Here is a 16,126-nt window from a genome sequence, read left to right on the forward strand (position 1 = left end):
AACATAATATATCTAAATTAAACTTAACTGAAACATTAAAAGAAAACTAACTAAATTAAATTGAATTAATCTGAATTGAACTTTAACTGAACTGCACTTTACTGAACTATATTAATCTAGTCCAAAAGAACAAAACCTAAACACCTCATTTTTGAGTACACTCAAACATAAACCAATTGCAAACAAGTAGTCTTTACTATATTGAGCTAACCCAAACCCGAAACTCATAACCTAAAATAACTCCTTTTATTGAAAATCGAACCCGAACTCGAACCCAACACATATAGATTATGATATCCATAGACCATGGGTGCCTAAACAAAGTAAGTATATACAAACTTTACTCTTAGACTCTTAGTAGTACACTTAAAAAACCCAGCCCATTACTCTTACTTATCCATTCCAAAACTATACCATAAAATTTCATTCACATAAACTCTCATCTCAAAATCTCATCTTCTCCAAAACAAAAAAAAAATGTCTCTCACTTTCTCTCTCCTAAAACCTCCACTCTCAACCCCATTCATCCATGGCAGTTCCACCTCAAAATTCTCTCTCCTCCCTTCATTTTCAACCCTCTCTCTCTCCTCCACACCACCTCCATCAACAACCACATCTTTCCCAATAATCAAAGCTATGAGATCAATGCAAGGTAGAGTTATTTGCGCAACTAATGATAAAACTGTGAATGTTGAAGTTGTTCGTTTGGCCCCACACCCGAAATACAAACGTAGAGTAAGGAAGAAGAAGAAGTACCAGGCCCATGACCCGGATAACCAGTTTAAAGTGGGTGATTTGGTCCAGCTTGAAAAATGTAGGCCCATTAGTAAAACTAAGACTTTTCTTGCTGTTATTCCTCAAGGTAGAAAGGATAATTCTACTAAAGAAGGTGTTGAATCTGAACTTGGAATTCCTCTTCAATCTCAACAACAAGAGGATAAGAGTGTTTGAGTTGGGTTTTTTAAAAATTGGGGGGAAGTGGGATGTTTGTTAGGTGTTTGATGAAATGCTTGACTGAAAATTTGTATGTTGTTTGTTCTATCTGAATTAATGCAAGAGTTTGTTATATTTTTTTACTTGTAAACTCTTGATTTGCTTCAATTTTAGTACCACTATATTTTATTCGTGTGGATGTTATCTAACTTAGTTGGTTGGTAAATTTATGGTAGGGTGATACTCGAAACCTACGATTGGGGTGATACTCGAAAGCTACAATTAAATTATCGAATCCTGTTTACATTACTGTTATTAGTCGCTCATTTACATAAATAAACAAATAGTATTTTATTCGTGATATGTGAAATTCGGAATTAATGTTCTAGATGAATTTGGAAGATTTTTGTATGTATTATATGTGTTTTATTGTAGATAGATGGATTAGGGTGAGGAAATTAGTGTTGTAGTATGATTTTAGAAGAGGTTTGATTGAGCAAATTTGGTGCTCTTATAAATTCATAAATTGCCATTTCTTAGTGTTTTGTAGAGGAAATCATGGATTTTATGTGGATGGAGTCCTTAACAAAACTGCAACCCTGACCCCTGAAGTAAAACAATAAATCAATCGGTACATTGATTTTAATGTTAGTACCATTTTACGCGTTTCATAGTACCAATTGGAAGAGATATGCGCAATTGCATACCAGTCTACTTGAACTCCAACAGATAGACCCCTATAAAACCTTGTGTTGTCATCTTTGGTGCACACACACTTCGCAAAAATTTGCTTTAACCACTAATGTATCTTAATACAACATATAAAAATTGTAAGAACTATATAATCATCTCTAATATGATGCCTCTTATAATTCTCCCTTCGTTGTACCTTGTAAAATCGGCACATTTCCAAGTTACATGTACGTTCTTAAGATCTACAGAAGTTGGGGAGATGAAATAGGCAAAACAGATTGGACATGATCAAAAGAATACACATGAAAAAACAGAGGCATCAAAGGAATCATATCTATTCTTTTTTTACAGTTATAGATCTCTACCTAATTACCAGAAGCCAGAGTTTTTGTCATCCATCCTCGCATTGCAAGCTTGTCTTTATATTCGCGAGTATGCATGATATAATTGAGCTAACAGGCTCAACAGATTCCACAGTAAGTTTTGCTGCAGGAGAGCTATTTGTGACTACTTGTAAAGCTATTGTAAGCAAACACCCTCCTTCGGAGCTCTTCTCTTCTTGAACAGAAGTGAGAACGAGGGGTCTCGACTCTGTTCCATCTGGAAGGATCGAAAACCCGGAAGGTAACACTGCAACATTGCTAGAATCACAGCCTGTCATGACTGATTGTATGCTAGATATGTCTACAGGGGCGTAAACAACCATGGATTCAAAAGTATTTATGCTGCTATCTTGGAGTACCCAGTTCATGTTATCCTTTGATTTCATTGTCTGAAAATCAAAGTGCAGATGATAAGTTTTGATGGTTTCACAGAATAATAGAACAATTAAAAAAAATTCTCACCTGGATGCTAACTGAATTGCCCCGATCCTGTCCTTTCGCTAAGTTTGCAATTAATTGTACGTGACCTCCATTTGCCATTACGTCCCACTGTATTTGATATAAAAGAATTGTCAGGATGTTCTTTGTGAAATCATGGAACTTGAATGTTGTCATAGAGTGCAGTAGAATGAACCTCTTGGCGGTGAGTATCATCTCTTAAGAAATCGAATACAACACTGGGAGACACGGGAAGCCACACAGAAGAAACAGCACACAGGATAACTCCAATGGGTTCACCAGGATCATTCAAGTTCTTTCGCGATGCTACCCTAACATCTTCGCCTGTTTTAGTTGTGATTTTTGTCCATGAGTTGAAGTTTGATGCTCCTACTGCCCGGCAGAAGCTCCATGTCATTCTCTGCGCTAACTTTAGTATGCTCTTCCTCCCTGCTAATGTGGCAACACCTACAGCCAGCACAATAATAATTACTTTACTTTCCTTGACATTTGGAGAGAAGGAAAAAAAGATCTTGGGAGGAAATGTGTGATGTGTAGTGTATACCACTTGAGTCTTTGGTGGGAACATTAGTAGCCATGAAGAATACAAGGCGTTCGCACTGGAGTTGCAGAGTAGCCATCCAATGCTTTGCGCCAAAGGCCAGGCCACTGTTAACTATGGTTCTATATAAGGAGTGGACTATGCTCTTTTGGCATTCCACATGTTCTACCCATGTAACCTAAAATATGAAATTAACACACATCAGTAAATCTTGTATCTGTAACTTGGAGTTTGGACTTGAAATTAAGCATCTTTTGATATGTGTACCTTGCAATGGCCATTTGATTTGTCTTCTATGATGCATCCGGAAGGTCGTTTCCTACATTTTATCAGTGAAGCATCAATGTTGTCTTCTAAATTGTCTACAGACACATCGACAATCGCCCACTGCTCCGGACTCAGTTGTTTGCAGCATCGCACAAAGTACACCTCTCTTGTGGAAACCATCGGCGTCAACATTTGCAACTCAGCATACATCTGCAAAGAGTGTACTTAAATGAGCTATATAAACATTTTGTCTACAGGTATGAATATTCTTACAGTACATAAAATTTTCTGTTAGACCACCAGATAGTAATTAGTAGCATATTCAATATTCTCACAGAATGTAGTAGTACACTACATCTAAAAATCTTAACAATGCAAGGACAAATGAAACTATCAAGAGTTGATCAGAATGGCCTGGGTGATCAGGACATGCTGGATTTGTGCACCTTATTTCTGGTCCAAACTGTGGCCCAACCCATATAACATTTTGTACACCATTTAGGGCTTTGGTTACAGTGTCTATCACAATATCTTCCCCAGCTGAAATAATTGGTTGGGCTACAACCACCACCCCTTTTTTTGTCAGTGGCCCGACCAACTCTAAAATTATCTTAATATATTAAGGTCGGAAAAACTTTGTCTACCTAGTGGATAATCCACCTATTAAAATGGACATTAATTATTAGTGGAATTGGAATACAACTCAGAGTTAATTATTTTTTAATTTTTCATTTCTAGTGATAGTCTACCCAGTATCCCAGTGAGTAAATGTATCAATCTTCATTAACGTCCTAGCGTAAAAGTTAAAGAATTTTTTTTTAATGAGCTCCAAAAGCATATTTATTATTTGTGTGCCAATTTCTACACTACCAACATTATGGTCCAACTCAGGACTTTCCCCTCATAACCCTAAAAAAAAGGTTCCAACAAGGGGATATTGCTTCAAGAGTAAATAATTTGCTAAGACTAAATTATAAATAGTGGAGATGTTATTGACTTCTTAATTTACATCAATTACAGCTGAAATGTCAAGAAAAAAGGTTCTTTTGACACCAAATTTAGTTTGGTAGTGAACTAGTGATGAAGAAATTATAGCTCAGTCTGTTAAATCAGGGATTGTTCTTTGTGATAATAATTATGTCTATGTTACATTACACCCTACTTTTAGAAAAAGGAGCACTCAGAAATAACCAATCAAATTTTACATACTAGTCATTATAATTATAATGCAAATTATAGTCAATGCTTAATCATGATGCTAAAATTTTGTTTGTCATTACTCATTAATTAGTTAATCACTTACCAACTGAACTGCACCATCTTTGTTGAGACCTTCACCATTGTAGATTACATCCACCACAGCTGCCTTTGAAATCAAACATGGGAATATCTCCTTCCATTGATTCTAAAAAAAAAAAAAATCAATTAACACGGAAAAAACTGATACCAATTCGTGTATGCAACATGTCATGCCATTAGTCATTGATAATAATGGTACGACATGAGTTACTAATATATAAGGTAACAAATAAGCATTACTAAGGTTGTTAATGCATATATAAATTATTGATAATCTCGCATCATCATTTGAGCAAGAATTAAGGACCTAGGAAATAAAAATCGCCAATTTTAACTTTTTTTTTTTTGACGTATCACCTATCTTTTTAAATAGTCCCAAGTGTTATTCTTTGTTGCTTTTTTTATAAGTTCATTGTACATGGCATCTTCAAACTTAAGAGTTAAGATCATTATTCATGTCAAAATTTTATCCTAGTGTCTCACCACATCCATGAAGCTTTGGAGTAGCCTAGGAACATCAACAAAAACAACCCTACTCTCTCTTGAGGCCTCTATTGATCTCTTAGGCTTCGCACCGCCACTCGAGTTCTTGACAGGGAACTCTTTGATATATTCATCGTAGTTGAGTATTTCTCGGCCAGTCTCAACGCTTTTAACCCACAATGGTTCTCCTGAAGTAGCCATTTTTTTCAACTCCTCCAATGCTTTATCAACTACCTCCATAATTTTCGATTTGTCAATGCCAAACCCCCCATTGTACAAATCTAATGAGCTTCTATTAACTTGATCATTTGTTGCTGAACATGAAGCTGTTGGAGAGACACTACTTGATGGATATCTACCCACAACTGCTCGCAGTTTCTCAACCTACAAAAGAGAAAGATAACATCTAGCGCGTTCTTTTCACCTTAATAAATTCGGGAAGGAAAAAGAGTAGAGCATTGGTGAACATAATAACTTGTGTAAACTTATCATATCCAAACTAAGTGAAAATAATATGAGAAGAATAGAGCATTAGCCAAAACTTATGCTAGCAATATGTATACCTCAGCCTTAAGTCTAGCATTTTCGAGTTTGAGTTGTTGCTGATCATCAGGTGTTACAGTAGTTCCCCTACTAGTGGTTGCAAAGCCACAATTGGGGCATGAAGTCTTCTGTGTGTTCTCTCTCAAGGACTTATTTTCCTCTTTCATCTTTTCCAATTCTGTCTTTAGTAACGAGTTTTCATGGCGCTCTTGTATAGCCTGATAAATTAGCAGCAGGACGTGGAACAACTATTAGCAAATTGGGGCAATCTAATTATGAGACGTTGAGACAATGCAACAATGAGTTTCGGGTGTAGGGAGTTTCATGTTACCTTAATCTGGGTTCGACGATTTTGAAACCAGAATTTAACTTGCCTAGGATGGAGGCCTAATTGTTTGCTAAGTTGTTGCCTTTGCTTCTCATCTGGATGTGGTGACTCTTTAAACAATCTGCAATGTGACAAGTAAAGAACAAAAATGCTATATCAAATATAAACTTGAGCAATGACTAACCTAGTGTGTTTCTCATAGAGTATAGATCTATTCCTAGGGCCTCAACCATCAGCTTAAGCTTTTGGTTGAGTTGGTCCTTTGACATGGTATCAAAAGCCAGCGTGACAAAAAGGTCACGGGTTCGAATTTCATCCACCCCTCTTTTCTCAGTTGAATATTTAGCGTCAGGTATGAGGGAGGCCTCTGCTGCATGAGTTGGTCCTTTGACAGTTTCTTCACATTGGAAAAAAATTATTTTCAAGGCCGATAAGGTCTTATCAGGGTGTAAACATACAGTCAAATCGGGAATGATCACGTCCAGTTAGATCTAACAAGTTCATTTTCTTATAAATTTAGGTGAAAAACACATCACAACAACATTTTAGCTTTTACTCGATTCAAAAATCGACTACGAAGAAAATTGTCAAGTTTAAATTAATCACTGAAGCCCTCGTAATTTTTTGCTCCATGCCAAAAGATAACTGAAACTAGAGTGTGTGTTAGTTTGAGAAACTAAAGCATAACTTAATTAGGATCGGAATCACTACTACTTGATTAGGAAACTAAATAAATGAATGAACCATGATTTATACAATTGAAATTAGTAATGTAGAATTAGGATGCAATGATAATATACTCCTAAAAGTCTTTTTCTATAATTTATTCCATGAGTGCTACTGATTACAACATTTCATTTCTTGAGATTGGTGTTGATAATATACCTAAGCATCTAAGTTTGATGTTAAGTGGAATTTGTTTCATCAATTAAGGTATGGGAGGGCCTATGTAATCATATTAATTGATGAAAAGATTTGTGGGACTGGACTAAACTTTAGAGATCAATATAGGAAAAGAGATATAAAGGTACAATTTACAATGAGTACACTTGTATCATTGTATTATGATCAACCGAAAGTCTGCACAAGATATGAAAAAAAACACACACACAAATGTAATAATCGATAGCCAATAATAGGATGTGTAAATGAGCATGCAAGTAAAAATACGACGAAGATTGATACATTTACGGTGATCTACCCAGTAGATAGACTACCCACTAGTCGTTAAGTTGTACTCCACTAATTATTAATTAACGTAAATTTCTAGTGGGTGGATCATTTTTTTCGAAATATGACTGTAGTTATCTCTAACATTAAAGCTAACATGCATTCGATTAAATAAAGTACTCGACTTAATACTCCTATAAGGCTATAACTAAAGGGGGGAAAAGTACTACTTCCTCCATTCGTTTTAAATACAACAAAAAAAATATTTTTTATCTCACAAATAATACTCCTTTGTTGCATTTAGAACGAAACGGACGAAGTACTAGAATTATGTTAGTTATTTACAAATAAGAGAGAAAATATGTAAGACGTCCTATGTCTCAAAAGACATTAACATATTGAACCTCGTGACACTGCATTCAATTTCTACAGTAATTATACAGCTTATGATACTGATAGTTTTGATAGATAAGACATTACATTGTGTTAGAAATTAGGAAAGAGGAAATGTATTTAATTTCAACTACTCCGAAATGTTATTCCAACAGTAATTGTGGATAAATTTTGGGTCACAAGAAAAGACTAAAGAGAAAAAAAATGTGTATAAATGAAAGGTCTTTTTCTCTAATTTTACTATTGAGTGATGAATAATTACGACAAATGAAATTATAGTCCTTTTCTAAATTTTCAATTAAAGGAGGCGAAGTTATAATTTATCAATAGTAAGAGAAGAGAAAGATCTAACATCATATCTAATTTTGCTAGTTTTGTTATTGTAATTTACTTCCTCAATCTCATAATACTAACAAGTTGCAATAACCAATATATTTAGCACGTAATCATAGAAGTATAACAGACAAGGTAAACAAGAAAAGTAATTTAAATAACATAAACATGAGTAAGAGAAGGGAAGTGTTTAATATATTTTAATTATATTGAATGTTAGTTTTGTCTATTAATTGATTATGTTGCAAATATTTCGCAACAAAGGAAACATATATTTGATAAATTATAAATCAAGTAGCGCACTTCTAAAGCATATCGAATAATATGATAAATTTTAGTTCTCACTTGTTAGGACTTAAACATGACCTTGATTACAAGTCTCAAGGTATATCAATTACATCGAGCAATCTTGATTTTCTCGAATGTCTAATTATACATATATCTAAGGAATTACTTCTTATTTTGGTGTACAAAGTCACATATAGTAGTGATCAAAACAATATTTGATCTCGAAATTTAAGTACATTCTCACAAAACTTTAAAGATGAAACTATATGACATTCACTCTTTCATATGTAGCTATAGGTATAATAGGATCAAAAAATTGATGGAATCTGAGTCCAGGCGCACCAGGTTTTCACAAGTGGGAGCATAAAGGGCTAGCAGACAACAAAGATAAAGAGCAAGAAACAACAAAGGTGATCTAGCTTGATACACAAACTAAAAATTCTACTTTCTTTTATGCACTTCAAGTTTGAGTTTTGAGTGAAATACACCTATCAATTCGAAATTTCCGTTTTAATATTATGTCGGTTTCACCTAAAATTACTCGAGTTTCCCTTAATCCTCATTCCAAAAATAATTGGAATGATAAACTAACGTACAAAGCTAGCAAGTTACCTTATAAGCATTTGAGCACGCAATTTGAACTTTTGAAGCCTAGCTACTCGAGGCTAGCTAATCACTACCTTAATCAAGTGTTAAGACAAAGTATGTAGGCCTAATACAAAAAAAACTTGTTCCTTCCTCCTATACTATTCAATGATTCGTGTACGTTTTTTAAATTGGAATACTTACTATACTATTTTCATCCTCCATTTACGTAAATGTTTGTCATAAGAATCGATCCCACTCCGATTTCAAAGATGTTTATCCAAGACTTTTTGTGGCTCTTTATGCACTAAAAATATAACTACAGGTATAATAACAAATTATAGGTAATGGAATTAAAAGAAATTTTCCCTTTACTTCAACTCGTTGAAGCCATACAAGAGATATTTCATCGAAAAAAGAAAATTTGTATATCTTGAAAAAAAGTAGCTTTTTAAGGTACTTAAGAGACCGCATTTCTAATTTGTTGAAAATTTTAAGTTATCATAGAAAATATAATGGAATAAAAAATTTATAATAATATTTGTATTATAACGCCCTATGGTTCCAAATACAAGACTTGTTTGAAAAATTAGAATCACTAATATTATAATGAGAAAAACAAATTTACTAAATTAAGTCAATAAATTTCTATTAAATTCGTCCATATTATAAATTTGTTATAGTTTTCAACTTTTCGGTATATGCATTTATTATTGAATAACTAAGGGACAAAATTTGATCACAAATATTATGTGTGTCTTGTTAAATCAAATAAATGGAGCTAAACTATGGCTTTTGGCTAAAATAATACGAGTACTCAATTGTTCTTACTTCTTAGAGCTTTCTCCCTCAACATTTTCATAATTAATAAAATCATTTCAAATGGTAGGAAATCCTTTATGTCATTACATAATTCTCATTAAACCAAAATTTGTATAATTATAAAAAAAAAAAAAAAAAACTGTATTTGAACAGCATACTTTATAAATGTACTAATTCCTAATGTATCATATATTCATGTATACACATTTTGTTGCTTATTACATCAAACTAAAGTGACCAAGGATGGCTTGACCTAGTTGTCAAAATTGAGGTTATGTGAACGATAGGTCACATGTTCAAATTCTCACTCGTCTTCTTTGTACTTTGAACACCCTTCATGGCTCATATGGATAAAAAAAATCAAATTAAAGTATATATTTCTAAATTCCTAACGTATCAACTTATTACTATTATCATTATGAGTAAAAATAAAGGGGGAAAATGGCATTCAATGTGATCATTGAGAAAAAAAAAATAGTTAGAGGATGTAAATTAAAAAAAAACGTGGAAAATAAATTAGGCACTACGCCATTAATTCGAGGGTGGGAAAGGCCAATATGTGGGGTAGATGTAAATATTAATTTCAGCCAACGGAAAATACTAACTACTTACTTTTAGTAGCAATATTTTTAATTAGGAAATTACGAATTACCCTTCCCCTATATCAAATATTTTATTATTTTAATATTTGAAAAACACCCTTATATCAATTTCATAAGTCATTTTCTTTTTGCACCCTTTTAAATCTTCACGGACAAAGTAAAAGATCATAAAAAGCAGATTTGCAGATTTCCTTTCAACCCCAAAAAAACGCCACCGGCCATTCATACACTATCTTATTAAATTTACGTCACTTTCTCCCAACCTCCACAAGGAAAATGTCTCATGCAACTATTTAGGTAGTGTTTAATTTTAGTTTATGACATTTTTTAGAATAACTACTTCCCATTCTTTTAATAAGTTCTACTATATTTAATTTAGAATTATGTAATCAAGGATGTCTTGGCCTAGTGGTTAAGATTGAGGTGCTATGAACGATAGGTCACAGGGTTCGAATCTCCCCTCCCCTTCTTTGTACTTTGTACCGCTTTCTAGCCCATAAGGATCAAAAAAAAAAATTAGAATTATGTGAATGTTAACTTAGTGAAATCTTGTAAGGATGATGTTCGAAATCTGGGATCAAATCATGTCTACATCACTACAATTAGTCGCTCATTTACACATAAAAAATTATAATGACTTATGATAAGTTAGATTTTGACACACATTTAACATGTTAACAATACAATTCTTGCACAACTTTCCGAAGATGAGGTCATCTTTGAAGATGAAGAATAAAAGTAGTCACTAGTCTCAATACTTATATAGTTGATCGGTTGCTTTAGATATAGGCTCCGCCATTTCTCTTGTCAACTTAACCATACCTAGGAAAATATTGAAAAGAAGGTGGTACGGAATACATATTACATGACAATAAGCAAAACAAATATGGAGTATATTCTTTTTTGTTCTTAAATAATTGAATTTCATATTTTTACATTTGTGAGAATTTATTGTTAAAAGATTTATGGGTCCAACTAAAAAGTCAAATTAAACTAAAATATAATAAACACTTTATATTATTAACTATAAATCAATAAATCAATTAAGGTAAGCAACTTACGCCATTTTAAAGAAAAGCGTGACAAAAACCTCATATTCTCGACGTTTTAATTTATGTCAACCAAACAAGCACGTAAAACAACTAAACAAGTCATATAGTAAGCTAATAAGACAGACTTACGCTTCCATTTCACGAATTTGATCAGCAGTATGACGATGATATTTCTTCCTCTTCTTCTTCTTCCCCTTCTCATCTCCACCATCGTCGTCATCGTCGTCGTCGGCATTAATCATAAAATCATCCTCCGACCTCGAACGAGCGGGGCCGGAATTCTCACTACTAATCTCAACCGTATCCTCTCCCTCCTCCACCTCCGCACTCTTCGCCGCCGCTCCCTCCGCCGCCTCCGCTCCCCGAAATATCCCCGCCTTTTTACAACAACAAATAAATAAATAAAGTTAGACTAAGTCTATTATTACTACTTCTTTCGTTTCATTTTAAATGCAACAGATAGGTATTATCTGTGAAATATAAAATATTCATTTGTTGCATCGAAACAAAAACAAAGGAAGTATATATTATATATTATACATATACTTCATCCATTTCAAAAAGTTATTGTTTCGATGTAAAAAGATTACAAATAGGAAGAACAAAAAGAAACGACGAGATGATAAAAGAGAGAGGGGGGATTACAAGGGAAAGAGAGAGGGCAGGAGAAGAGAAGAAGTCTTTGGGGAACTGAGAATTAGGAGGCTTGTTAGACATGTCGACGCCCATTTGTGACGGAAAAGAAGGGGGGGATGAAGAATTAAGAGAAATTTGAAGGAAGAAGTCTGAGATGTTGTTTGTTTATGAAAGTTGGGGAGAGAAAGAGAGAGGACGTGCAGATGAGGGAGGAAAGTGGGGCCGTGAAGAGTTAAGGATATAAAAACAAAAGAAGGTTTTGGAGAGAGACTAATAGTGAGAGAAATTAGGAGAGAGAATGTAGGCTGGTAGAGGTTGACTGGTAGCAATACAGGGAACAGCTCTAAGCATTTAGGAGAGAGAATTTGGGGAAGATTGAAAGAAATGGAAATAAATAAATTCAAAGGGTGAAAAAAGCCTAAGGATAAATGATTTAGGGCTGTTCTCCTCAATTTATTTTCGGTTATCCAGTTTAGTTTAGTTCAGTTCAGCTCAATTCAGTTCAGTTCAACTATTTTATGTCGAAGATAACACTTTAAACGGGATATGATTGAGTGATTCTAAGAGTAATCTCAGTAGTTGTCCTCCTTGTGGTATAAGAAGATAGTACAAAAGTAATAGTATTAGTTTATCGGGAGAGAAAAAAATTTGGTCAAAAAATTGATGTCCAATGCTTCTTGATGGACCAAGAAAAAGTCGAGTGAAGAAGGATTTGGAGAGAGAGAAAATATGGTGGGTAGGGCTATGTTTAGTTCACCTTATTTTTGCTTATTTCAGATCTAATCAGATCAGATCAGATCAGAAAAAATAAGTTCAGATCAGATCAGTTCAGATCATGCTTATATTTAAAAATCATTATATCTTTCATTACATATTAGTAAAAATTATAATAATTGAATATTAATAAAGTACTCATTGAGACGAATCAAACAAAACCCCACATGACTATATTTTTTCTTATATATTGAGAAAAATCTAAAAGATAAGATCTTGTAATCAGAAAAAATAAGTTCAGATCAGATCAGATCAGATCAGAAAAAATAAGTTCAGATCAGATCAGATAAGTTAAGATCAGAAAATTTCAGGTGAACTAAACATAGCCTAGGTAGAAAAGTGGGGAAGTAATAAAATAATTAATGACCATAAACTGCAGGGCAATCATTGGTTGTGCTCTAAGTCTTGGGAATCACCTGTTAAGACTTTAATCAAAAAGGTTAGTTGATATTTATATAAACGGGAAATTTATTTCATAGACTACATTTACTTACTTCATTTGTTTTTTCACGATCTCTATATGTTATAAGGAATTTAACGATAGATTATTATTCACTTAGAAGAAGATAATTTTTTGGTCAAGAAAAAATTGACTCTAATTAAGCAATAGGGTAAGATTTAGATCGGGAGTATCAATATATTACTATCATAAATTCATAATGAAGAACTTCCTCGATCCATTTTAAAAATATAAGACATTCATGTTTTACGAAAATTTATTTTGACTATAAATATCTCTCATAATATGATAAATAAAGATTATAAAAATTATATCGTTGGATTCGTCATGAAAAATACTATAATAATATTAATTTTTTAAATTTTTATCCGCGTAAATTGAGAATAATTAACGGTTAAAGTTCAAGCTTGAATATTGTGCGTGCCTTATAGTTTGAAATGGAGGGAGTATAATATTGTCTTCGTGACTCATATGGATAAAAAAAAATTGAAGTATTGTTTAGGAAGAGGCCAACTAACTTGAATGAGGTGAAATGGTGATATTCGTTGTACTATATTAATGAGATTTGATGTACTGCTTCAGTGCTTTGTATGATGTTTTAATATTTTATGTATTCTTGTAAATTTGTATGTATGCGTATAAAATTCCCATGTCTTTTGAGTGAAAACTATTATTATTGCTCACTACCCTTCCACTTCCGGCCTGTTTACATTTTTTTGTTTTTTAACGGTTTGTTTACTTGTGTCATGTGTTGGGCAGTTAGGCTTCATTTTGAGTAGCTAGGGATTGATAATTCAATCCAAATTTTATCTTAGATTCTTAGTCTGTTCTGGTTTGAAGGGGAAAATCGCAAGTCAGCCCCGACAAAAAAATAATCTAAATCCGACTTCGTTTACAAAGTTTGAGTCGGAGAAGAGAATCTTTATAGTAAACCTGGGTGTACCATGCTCATGGTACACTACCCAAGGCTATTTTCGCTAATTGAGCAAAATGGGCAAATGAGCAAATGAACAAATGAACAAATGAACAAATGAGCAAAATGAGCAAATGATCAAATGAGCAAATGAGTAAAATGAGCAGATGAGCAAGCATTTCTACTCATTTAAGAAAATGAGCAAACTTGAATGAGCACAAATACTCATTTAAGAAAATGAGCAAACTTGATTGAGCACAAATTATGTAAATGAGCACTGCTCCATACCACCACCACCATGAACAAACTACTTTCTCTCTCATCAACAACTATCATTATAATAACATGCAAATCAAATTATCAATATAGGACGAAAAGAGAGAAAATTACAATCTCATATTCATCAAATCCTATAACTTGCAACCTGTGAAACAATTTCGAATCATTTTGATTTCGAAATTTCAGATCTGGAAGTTTTAATTTCATGATTCCGGCGAGAAATAAACGCCATAGTTTTCGCCGGAAGAAGACGACGCCTTATCGACGGAAATGAGCAGCAACAAAAGTAGCGACAGCATCGCCGGAAAAAATGGCAGCGAAGCACACAGAAGAAGAGAATACGCAGAAGAGGAAGAGGAGAGAGAGGTTGGGTTGTTTCCTCTTTAGTTTTTTTTGTTTCTAAGCGTTGGAAGGAAGAAGGAGAAAGAACAAATATTACCCAAAATTACCAGCGTGTCCTTAGAGTTCCAATTAATTACGAAAATACCTGGGTGTACCATGAGCATGGTACACCCGGGTGTACCATGAGTGAACTCGTCGGAGAAGGGTCGGAGTCGGATCTCATAAAAAACCGAGATCCAAATTTGACTTCGATTTTAAAACCATTAATTCTTTTATTATTATTTATATAATATGTACGTATAATTTGACTTTGACTATAAACCAATAGTATTATTTAAGATTTTTCTATTGAAAAATAATTGATAAAAACATACTATATATGATTTTCATATGAACATTTTAATAATAATTAGATTATTTGTATTATAGAAGATTTTTCTATTAAAAAAAATGGGGCAAAAAAAGAAGTCTTATCGGAGTCAAATGTTATGATTTTGTGTTGGTTCAGAGTCGGACTCAGAATAAAAATTCAACTTCTTGTAAAGTCGGAATTAGATTATGCATAATCCGGTCCAAGTCCAACCTCCTAACATCCCTATTTTTTAGTCTATTGCTCAAAATCATGTATTATTTTGAATATATCCGTATACATGTGGGTTCCAGACTTCCACCACTGCTATTTTATTTCAAGAGTTTAATCCCACGAGCCACGAGGAAAGGGGGATGAGGATTCGATCTCAAGTTGAGAGCTGAAAGACTAGGACAGAGACTGATCACTAATCCAATTCACCTCCTTGTTCAAAATCGTGTTATGGTGGAATATTATTGTTTTTATGAAGTACGAGAGGTAGTCTATCATATTAATGCTCTACCTAAGGTTGAGTATCAAGCTAAGTTTGGTTTAATAATTGGGATTGTGCATTTCAATTTTGAGGTTGGCGTTTCAATTTTCACTAGGAGCACTTTAAGAGAAGAGACTTCTCTACTCTCCCCTTACTTTTAAAGTATATCTATCTTGCTAATCTCGATAGGTTAACTTGTGCGAGATTCCGATCCGATAGAATAATTTATGTTACGCATCAAAGAAAATACGATTAAGTCAGTCTAACTATACATACAAACTAGAATGGATAAAGAATCTGTTGTAACTAAGGGTCGAATATAGCACCAATGAAATCTAGTCTTGCTTGCATCACATTAGACTGGAACAGTGAATAATGGATTTGGATATGGTCGAATGCACTAGAATTGGTTTTATTTTTTTGTTTAGAATTTTTGCTTTTATAATAATTTACAAAAAAATATTTAAAAAAAGACGGTGTAATTTTAATATAAAAGTAAACCTAGTAACTAAATGGATTAAACTAGTCACCGATGAAATGACAATGTATATACGTCACTTAGCACTTTTGTTACTCCATTAAAATTGTCCAATGTGTACATAAGTAATGTCAATTAACAAAAATAAGAACCCGTGACCTCTTGTTATTATACATGACACAATTAGCATCTCAACTAACTTTTAATCATGCTTTAAGTATCCACATT

The 16,126-nt window shown here is 33.4% G+C and overlaps 3 protein-coding genes across 3 annotated transcripts in view; 2 read left to right on the top strand and 1 right to left on the bottom strand.

The window, feature by feature from the left end:
- Positions 1–16,126, top strand: part of LOC104904691 (protein CURVATURE THYLAKOID 1C, chloroplastic) — a 60,961-nt gene that overhangs the window by 10,543 nt on the left and 34,292 nt on the right. The gene's annotated exons all lie outside the window — the stretch shown is intronic.
- LOC104904688 (30S ribosomal protein S17, chloroplastic) lies at positions 423–1,076 on the top strand. The gene has a single exon (XM_010693038.4). It carries the CDS (start codon positions 478–480, stop codon positions 949–951), a length of 474 nt encoding a protein of 157 aa, XP_010691340.2. The 5' UTR covers positions 423–477; the 3' UTR covers positions 952–1,076.
- Positions 1,756–12,152, bottom strand: LOC104904689 (homeobox-leucine zipper protein GLABRA 2). The gene is made up of 11 exons (XM_010693040.4): positions 11,820–12,152; positions 11,304–11,551; positions 5,933–6,050; positions 5,622–5,819; positions 5,059–5,442; positions 4,580–4,681; positions 3,277–3,486; positions 3,013–3,187; positions 2,644–2,915; positions 2,472–2,558; positions 1,756–2,398 (listed from the first exon to the last, which is right to left on the bottom strand). Exons 1-11 carry the CDS (start codon positions 11,901–11,903, stop codon positions 2,018–2,020), a joined length of 2,259 nt encoding a protein of 752 aa, XP_010691342.2. The 5' UTR covers positions 11,904–12,152; the 3' UTR covers positions 1,756–2,017.

Source organism: Beta vulgaris, chromosome 9 (assembly GCF_026745355.1).
Source record: "Beta vulgaris subsp. vulgaris cultivar EL10 chromosome 9, EL10.2, whole genome shotgun sequence".
NCBI classification, from domain to species: domain Eukaryota; kingdom Viridiplantae; phylum Streptophyta; class Magnoliopsida; order Caryophyllales; family Amaranthaceae; genus Beta; species Beta vulgaris.